The 10,000-nt window shown below is 47.9% G+C and overlaps 1 protein-coding gene across 1 annotated transcript in view; it reads right to left on the minus strand.

Moving 5' to 3' along the window:
- Positions 1-10,000, minus strand: part of dnah5 (dynein, axonemal, heavy chain 5) — a 153,415-nt gene that overhangs the window by 70,105 nt on the left and 73,310 nt on the right. The window contains exons 55-57 of the mRNA XM_062537914.1: positions 5,827-6,094; positions 3,970-4,201; positions 1-42 (exon numbers count right to left, since the gene is read on the minus strand). The exon at positions 1-42 is cut by the window's left edge and continues 73 nt beyond it. Coding sequence (XP_062393898.1) covers positions 1-42; positions 3,970-4,201; positions 5,827-6,094 — 542 coding nt within the window. The remainder of the gene's footprint in view (positions 43-3,969; positions 4,202-5,826; positions 6,095-10,000) is intronic.

A 10,000-nucleotide genomic window follows, 5' to 3' on the forward strand; every position in this document is an offset into this window, starting at 1 on the left:
GACTCTGACGCCTCCTTCAGCTTCTGCAGCCCTGTGTTCATCCTGCCCAGGAAACACAGGCAAGTACACACAGGTGAGTAAACACAGGTAAGGAGACACAGGTAAGTACACACAGGCAAGTAAACACAGGCAAGGAAACACAGATAAGTAAACACAGATAAGTAAACACAGGTAAGGAAACACAGGTAAGTAAACACAGGCAAGGAAACACAGATAAGTAAACACAGATAAGTAAACACAGGTAAGGAAACACAGGTAAGTAAACACAGGCAGGTAAACAGAGCCAAGTAAACACAGATAAGTAAACACAGGCAGGGAAGCACAGGTAAGTAAACACAGGCAGGTAAACACAGGTAAGTAAACACAGGCAAGTAAACACAGGCAAGGAAACACAGACAAGTAAACACAGGCAAGTAAACAGGCAGGTAAACACAGCCAAAGAAACACAGACAAGGAAACACAGGCAAGGAAACACAGGCAAGTACACAGGCAAGTACACACAGGCAAGTACACACAGGTAAGTAAACACAGGCAAGTAAACACAGGCAAGTACACACAGGCAAGGAAACACAGGCAAGGACACACAGGTAGGTAAACACAGGCAGGTAAACACAGGCAAGTAAACACAGGCAGGTAAATACAAGCAAGTAAACACAAGCAAGTAAACACAAGCAAGTAAACACAGACCAGTAAACACAGGCAAGTAAACACAGGCAAGTAAACACAGACAAGTAAACACACGCAAGTAAACAGGTAAGTAAACACAGGCAAGTAAACATAGGCAAGTACACACAGGCAAGTACACACAGGCAAGTACACACAGGCAAGTACACACAGGCAAAAAGTTTGCATGTCGTGCCTGAAATGGCCCTTAGCTGTTCTAAAATCGAGTGGCTTATTGCTGTTCTAAAAATGGTCACTACATATATCTGGCTTGATATAGATCTCATAAAGGCACGGCTCAGCAACAAGAGATGTAATGATTTATTCATAGCTAATCATTCTTCTCCCAAGAAATGTATTTCCTCCATCTGAATGGTTGCCAAACAATGTCGAGATGCAACTTTTGTATGAAGTTGTGGTAGCGCAGTACTATAGAACGAAATGTGGTCAAGGTGTACTGTATGTTTGTGCTGGATTTTACAACAGCAACGAACGTGTTTTAGAAAAGTACAATAACTATTTACATGAAACGTCACATGACGTTATCATTCAAAAGAGCCGTGAATTTTAAGAAATAAATGTAGGCAGTGTGAGGTTGAAACACACTGTAGTAAGTCAGGAGCCATGAATTTCCCCTTGGGGATCAATAAAGTATCTATCTATCTATCTATCTATCTATCTATCTATCTATCTGTCTAGGTAATGGGAGTGAGTTGTAGGTCATTTATCATAATAATAGCATTTGTAAAGGCTGGCTCAGGAACTGTAACATTTAAATTTTAAATTTGCAAAAGGTAAAACTTAAAATAACCACTGGAGTACACACACACGCACACACACACACACACGCACACGCACACGCACACGCACACGCACACGCACACACGCACACGCACACACACACACACACGCACACACATTTTAGAGCTCACCAGGTCAGATCTAACAACATCTCTAGCCAATAGAGCAACAGTCCGATCTTACCAAAGCGGTGCTTTAGAACACAGCCCAGACCAGAACCATGACAGTGCTTTAGAACACAGCCCAGACCAGAACCAGAGCGGTGCTTTAGAACACAGCCCAGAGCAGAACCATAACAGTGCTTTAGAACACAGCCCAGACCAGAACCAGAGCAGTGCTTTAGTTTAGAACACAGCCCAGAACAGAACCATAACAGTGCTTTAGGAGACGCAGTCCAGAATTGAACCCGAGCAGTGCTTTAGAACACAGCCCAGAGCAGAACCCGAGCAGTGCTTTAGAACACAGTCCACAGTAGAGCCGGAGTGTGTGCATCTCTGGGAGGTCATACATCAGTGACAGGTAAGCCCACATGGATGGTCCATCATAATGGCAGGAGCAGCCGTAGCACACACTAGCCCCCTCTGGAGGCCCAGGGTCCGTGGGGACCACAGGGGATGGAGTGGGTAGTGGGGATGGAATGGGGCTGTGCAGTTAAATGATTGAGCACACCATGGTGACTGTGATGCAGACATATCCATCATCTCTCGTACATCTCTGATAACAAGACACTCGCACGCCTGCTCTTTGAAACACACTCTTTGATTCCGAGATGAAAGAAGTCTCAGAGTCCATTTGCAGAGCGTAGAGATGGCTTTGGAAGACTAGAGCGCCGATCTCGCCTCTGATACATCCAGTTCTTAAGAGGGTTGGAGTGTATTATATCGCCGTCTGTTGGTCCAGTGAGCAAGCAGCTTCTGGCCTTCTAGAACACGGCTCTCGATGGCTTTTCAGAGCAGCACGGCGCTAAGTCATCGTGGAGGGCATCATTGGCTCTCTACTGTGGAATAATCTGGGATCACGTGTATCATGCACCATTTCTCTCTCACTCTGCAGTAACACCCACCATTCACACACAGCAGCTCTCTATGCAGTGACACCCCCCATTCACACACAGCAGCTCTCTCTGCAGTGACACCCCCCATTCACACACAGCAGCTCTCTCTGAAGTGACACCCCCCATTCACATGGAACAGCTCTCTCTGCAGTAACACCCCCCATTCACACACAGCAGCTCTCTCTGCAGTAACACCCCCCATTCACACACAGCAGCTCTCTCTGCAGTGACACCCCCCATTCACACACAGCAGCTCTCTCGGCAGTGACACCCCCCATTCACATGGAACAGCTCTCTCTGCAGTACCATCTCTCATTCTAACAGAACAGTTCTCTTCGCAGTACCATCTCTCATTCTAACAGAACAGTTCTCTCGGCAGCAACATCTCCCATTCTAACAGAACAGTTCTCTCTGTTCCTTCTCATAGGATTTCAGATTTTCTCATTCTAAAAGAACAGTTCTTTCGGCAGTACCATCTCCCATTCTAACAGAACAGTTTCTCTGTTCCTTCTCATAGGATTTCAGATTATATATGGGACCAGTACATGCCTAACATGCAATGCCGTGAAATATATGAGTGCCAAGAATATTCTAGAATATGTGTGATGCCATAGAGCCTCTAAAAAAATGGCACAGTGACGCTGAGACTGACAAGTTGAATTCAAACACGATGTGAAATTGAATCAAGGCTCATTGATTTCTCTGAAATGAGAGTCAACAGACCTAGAAATTATTCAAGAAACCCTGTGTACATTGCTGTATGAATATTTTTTCTTGCCAAGGATGCCAGACATAAGTTGACAAAACAGTTTGAAAAACGTTTAAAAAATGTTGTTATGATAATAAGTATATTCCCACTATTTCTAAGGCATAGAAAGATTTAAATGATTTGTTTTCAGGTATCAAAACATTAATCTTTAAAAAAAAAAAAAAAACCTAATGTAGTGCGTGCACGTAGACTGGAGATGTTTACTGAATAAGCTGACAAGATCCGACTGGATTTGTGTGTACACTGCAACATTATGCTGGTCTTGCGCAGGCTTTTCAACTTGCAGTGAGCCACAAGATCATATTCATCTTGACAGTAACATTCTTTCTCTAACCTACAGCACGTAAGAAGTAAGAAGTAAACACCATGTAAGCGGCTTTGTGAAAGGCACAGCAACACACAGACAGGCCTGAGGCGTGAGGGTGGACGAGCTAGCAGGAGCCGCATGTGTAGCCCCTGTGTGCTAGCTAACTACCACTAGCTCTCTAAACACACACACAGTACGACAGGAGTGAGGATTACACTTGGTGCAGCTCTGTCTCCGCTAGCCCACTTCTTAATTAAACCAATTTGATCTATTTTTGCCACGTGAAACTAGCCTCTCACATTTGGCTACAGTTTCTTTCATTCAGGCTACATACTTCCCTAACTGCCATCTATAATCTTAGGCTGTGGACTCTACCTGTTGGCGAGCGTGTGCACCTGGGAGCGCTTCTCCTGGTAGATGCCCTTGTAGCCCTGGATGAAGGACAGGTAGGACTTGGGCGTGACGTGGGTGGAGCGGCGGTAGCGCTGGAAGTACTCCACGCAGCGGCCCGCCACGCCGTCCTGGAAGGAGCCCATGCACTGCACCACCTCCGCCTTCACCTGGCCCGAGCAGTCCACCTCGTAGCTGGACAGGAAGTGCTCCGACACTGGGGAGGGGAGCAAGGTCAAGAGACAAGGGTCAAGGGTTAAGGGTCAAGGCCAGGATGCACGTGATGGGCAATATGCACATACAGTACGACACATCATATGCACATACATAAACACACACACACAGATATACACATGACCACACGCTTACACCCACAAAAACACGGATACACTCAAAACACTGTCACAGGCAGATTAGCAGACTCAGATGAAAACACACACACACACACACACACACACACACACACACACACACACACACACACACAAAACACGGATACATTCAAAACACTGTCAGAGGCAGATTAACAGACTCAGATGAACACAAACACACACACACACACACACACACACATGGAGGCAGACAGACACCCAGATGCACACACACACGTGTGCTCATTTTTAAACGCAGGCGCACTCATAGAGGACGGAGGCAATGATGGGCCCTTGATTTGCTCGGCTGATTACTATTGTGGCTGTTGATTGCTTTCCTAAGTGAAAAGTAATTGTCTCTTTGATTACTTCAGGCCATGAATAGTGCATGAGGGCCGACTGAAAGAAAAGAGCATTTTATTTAACACACACACCGTGGCCAGAACACCAGCTGAGATCATGTCTCTTGACTTCCCTCTCTCTCTCTGTCTCTCCCTCTCTCTGTCTCTCTCTCTCTCTCTCTCTGTTGGGTTTCTAGCCAGTAAAGTGCACAAGCCTAACAGAGCTGATTAACTCACGCATCATAAAACAAACACTTAAATGAAAACAAACTGCTTGGCAAGTATGGATGTCCATTCAGTTTGACAACATGCCATAAGTGATGTGAGAGAGAGAAAGAGAGAGAGAGAGACAGAGAGAGAAAGAGAGAGAGAGAGGGGGAGAGAGAAAGAGAGAGAGAGAGAGAGAAAGAGAGGGGGAGAGAGAAAGAGAGAGATGAGACTAATCAGCCACTGCAGTCCTCTAAATCCTTCTACCTGAGGTTAGGTTTCCTACTGTAGGTTTTAGGTTTAAATCACTTCCCCTAACTCAAACAGACACTTCAAACTTTCAAGTGCATTGCCTTAGCTTTCCCACACCAATGTAAAGGTAGAATTTGTCACAAACTCTCTCTCTCTCTGCTAGAGCAATGTACTGGCTACTACTCTTGATTGACAGACTGATCAGTGCCCTGGTTGGACAGAGAGATCTTTGACCTGACTCGTTAGCACCATGGAGGTAAGAACTGGAGAAAGTGAACAAGTCCCGCCCCCATTCATTTCAATGGGAATGCTAGGCTAGTGAAAAGTGCCAAAATTGAACGATTTTTTCAGGCTTCAACATGGCGTTTCAAGAGGCTTGTTTCTGGTGCCGTTTTACTTAGCCAATTAAGTGCCAGGTTACTGACTGACGTAAGGTACAGAACGAGAGCTCGTGCCCACACTATGCTCGTGCATGAGCTGAGAGTGGAACAGCCACCAATCAGCATGAGGAAAACGCAGGGAAAACGGCACCGGACATGATGTATTTCTGGAAAATGGCGACGAGGAAGTGCCCTGCTAATCGGCGAAGCTAATCAGTCAAATCCTGACCCCCTGGTTAGCACCAATGAAATGCCTGCTCTGAGCTCAGGGCCCCGCCTACTGTACTGTACCTGCCACGAGGGCATCTTTGGGCCAGCGGCTGAACCAGTCCATGGTGCATCCGGAGATGAGCGCGGGGAACTTGAGCGCGCGCGTGCGGAACCTCTCCCCCACCGGCGAGAAGCACAGCACCACGTGCAGGTTCTGCCGCACCCGGCCCATGAAGTACTCGTGCAGGTTCTCGTTGGTGGGCGGTCGCCGCGGAAACTCCCGCTTCATCACGGGAATGAGGTCGCTGAGGATTTCGTCCATCTCGTCCCGAGCAAACAGGTTGGACACCTGAATGGGTCATGGGTACACAGGGAGCTTATCAACACCAACAACAAACAACACTGGCAACAGTGTTAAAATAGATATTATATTTCCCTGTAGGTGAAGTGTTAACAACTTCATCAGACACCTGAATGGGTCATGGGGACACAGGGAGCTTATCAACACCAACAACAAACAACACAGGGAACAGTGTTTAAAAAAAGGCATTATATCTCCATGTAGGTGAAGTGTTAACAACTTCATCAGACGGTATTTATTGGAGAGGCTGAGCAGACTCACGGGGAACAGTGCTAAAAAAAAGGTATTCTATTTCCCTGTAGGTGAAGTGTTAACAACTTCATCAGACAGTGTTTATCAGAGAGGCCAAGGAGACTCATACATTATGCTGTGCATTATGTTGTTGATATTTACACATACATTAACATACAGAATCTACCACTAACGAGTTCAATCACCGGGACATTCCTGACACTGAGTGAATCAACAATGCTATATACAGTATGCACAGCATTACAATAACAAAGACTAGAGATGAAACATTAATTCAGCTGGGGCTCCTGTGCAAACAGCATTTCATCGTATTAGTGTGCACGATGACAATCCATCATCCGCTCTGCAAACACGTGGCTCTGCCGCCTGAGGAGCTAGAGGTGGACTGAGAGAAGTGTGAGCCTCCTCGGGGTGTGTAGGTGTTGACAAGCCCTGCTGGACCAAGGACAACACAGCCAAGGTCCCTCTGGGCAGAAACATGATGTGTCAGGAGGTGTGATACCTCACATGTGGTCATGCTACCGCGAGGCTTGTCAGTAATCACAGCATGTCATCTTCTTAACGCTGGACCATCTTCAGATCTCTCTGACATACAGACTCTGCACTGACTCTTCTGTGGAAGCCAGTTAAAGGTTTTAAGACTTCTTTTATAGCGTGGCTATAAACACACGAAGACTAGCTACAGACACTAAGAGAATGAAAGTATTCATGTGCTATTTATATTTGTATCAAAATATCAAAACATGTTTTCTACTATGTGCACTACTGGTGAAATGTTATAGAGTGTTTTACTGTTATGGTATTTTACTGGTATGGTGTTTTACTTCTACGGTGACAGCAACATCTAGTCTAATCTAATCTAATGGATCAGAAGGGGCTGTTTCTGTCTGGAGAAAGACTACTGTGTGTGCATCCAGAGAAAAGGACATCCACATATCTCCTTATCACCCAAAAACACTGGGAATATTGGCATGTCAGATCCCTGTCTTACTATGCCCAGTGCTGTCAAGCCTGTCTTTGTGTCTGTGAGTGTCTGACTGTCTATGTGTCTGTGTGTGTGTGTGTGTGTGTGTGTGTATGTGTGTGCTTGTGTGTGTGTGTGTGTGTGTGCATGAGTGTGTGTGTGTGTGGGGTGATTAGGGATGTCTCTAAGCGTGTTACATCGGAGCTGATTAAAGCATCACATAATGCGATAGCCCCTGAGAGCGGCGAGGCTGATTGGAGCGCGCCGTAATGGAAAGGCCACTTCAGTCTCTGATGTCTCGGCTGGCCGCCAGGCTGAGTGGACCTGGCTATCAACACCCGGCTGGACATCGGCAGGCCCCCCTCGCCTCTCATCACTTACGCTGACAGCCCTTACGCTCCCGTTTCTGCTTCTGCCCAGGCGCAGAGGCCAGTGACAGGCACCTTCTCTACTCCTCCTGCCCAGGAGCCAGGCTGCAGAGAGAGAGGTGAGAGTGAGCTACTGGCGGGAGCTCTGCACAGGAGCCAGGCTGGAGAGGGAGGTGAGAGTGAGCTAGTGGCGGGAGCTCTGCACAGGAGCCAGGCTGCAGAGAGAGGTGAGAGTGAGCTAGTGGGGGAGCTCTGCACAGGAGCCAGGCTGCAGAGAGAGGTGAGAGTGAGCTAGTGGGGGAGCTCTGCACAGGAGCTGCAGAGAGAGAGGTGAGAGTGAGCTAGTGGGGGAGCTCTGCCTAGGAGCCAGGCTGCAGAGAGAGGTGAGAGTGAGCTAGTGGGGGAGCTCTGCCCAGGCTGGAGAGAGAGGTGAGAGTGAGCTAGTGGGGGAGCTCTGCCCAGGAGCCAGGCTGGAGAGAGAGGGGAGGTGAGAGTGAGCTAGTGGGGGAGCTCTGCACATGAGCTGCAGAGAGAGGTGAGAGTGAGCTAGTGGGGGAGCTCTGCACAGGAGCTGCAGAGAGAGGTGAGAGTGAGCTACTGGCGGGAGCTCTGCACAGGAGCTGCAGAGAGAGAGAGGTGAGAGTGAGCTAGTGGGGGAGCTCTGCCCAGGAGCCAGGCTGCAGAGAGAGAGAGGTGAGAGTGAGCTAGTGGGGGAGCTCTGCACAGGAGCCAGGCTGCAGAGAGAGAGAGGTGAGAGTGAGCTACTGGCGGGAGCTCTGCACAGGAGCTGCAGAGAGAGGTGAGAGTGAGCTAGTGGGGGAGCTCTGCACAGGAGCCAGGATGGAGAGAGAGGTGAGAGTGAGCTAGTGTAGTGGCGGGAGCTCTGCACAGGAGCTGCAGAGAGAGAGAGAGGTGAGAGTGAGCTAGTGGCGGGAGCTCTCGCTGCAGTCCCTCACTCCCAGGCCCAATTAGGCGCTTTATCCTGCTTGTTTCAAAGGCTTTGGACAGAGACAGCTCAGTCTTACGAACACGAGGGCCCTGAGGCTGCAGCGCTTGTCACTTCATCTGGGCGCACACACAGCCAACTGATATTCCACTCCTCTCATAGAGCTCCTCACATCTGGCACACACACAGTCAACTGATATTCCACTCCTCTCATAGAGCTCCTCACATCTGGCACACAGTCAACTGATATACCACTCCTCTCACAGAGCTCCTCACATCTTGCACACAGTCAACTGATATACCACTCCTCTCACAGAGCTCCTCACATCTTGCACACAGTCAACTGATATACCACTCCTCTCACAGAGCTCCTCACATCTGGGCACACAGTCAACTGATATACCACTCCTCTCACAGAGCTCCTCACATCTGGGCACACAGTCAACTGATATACCACTCCTCTCACAGAGCTCCTCACATCTGGCACACAGTCAACTGATATACCACTCCTCTCACAGAGCTCCTCACATCTGGCCACCACTGGCCCACACCTCATCTGTCTCTTTATTATGGACACATATTACTAAACATCTGTAGAACAATAATGATAATAATAATAATAATACTTTCTTTAATATATAATCATATTTTCTTTATAAAGCGCCTTTCAAGACACCCAAGGTCATTGTGTATAACAAACACAATGTAATCCAAAGGTGCTATAAACTGTAGCAGTGGATACAATTACTTAGGGAGGTGAATGTGAATATAAATATAAATGTAAAGGCGTATGCAATCCATCATGAGAGTGGTTCAGTGAAGTTGATTAATAACTGTAGTGGATCTCTTAGCGTAGCAGCAATGCTAACGTGTAGCTCCAGGGATCTTCCCAGTCACACCTGCTTCCTGCCCACGCACTGTGTTTCAACTTAGCTCCGTAGAGACAGCAGGCCTCTCCTGCAGACGTGTGTGTGTGTGTGTGTGTGTGTGTGTGTGTGTGTGTGTGTGTGTGTGTGTGTGAGGAGGGGTGTTGTCAGGAGAGAGATGAGAGAGAGATAGAGAAGAGTCTCTTAGGGACCCATCCTCCATCTCCCCACCCACCCGCTCCCCAAACGAGCCTCCCCAAGCAGTCTGTTCTGCTGCCTGAGCTCTGACTGAGGGCCCCTGGAGAGCTGGATCCCCTCTGGAGCCTCACCATCTGGCTCTGTGATATCCTGCCATGCCTTCTCTGAACTCGCTAGTTACCATAAAGCACAGAGCACTTGTTTGTTCGAGTCAGAACAGAAGACATTTTTACAGATGGCCTCTGTAGAAGTTGTGTGTACACTGGGGCCCTGCTGCTCTGATTGATTGAGCTCAACTTG

This window comes from Sardina pilchardus, chromosome 6 (genome assembly GCF_963854185.1).
Source record: "Sardina pilchardus chromosome 6, fSarPil1.1, whole genome shotgun sequence".
In the NCBI taxonomy this organism is placed as follows: Eukaryota; Metazoa; Chordata; class Actinopteri; order Clupeiformes; family Clupeidae; genus Sardina; species Sardina pilchardus.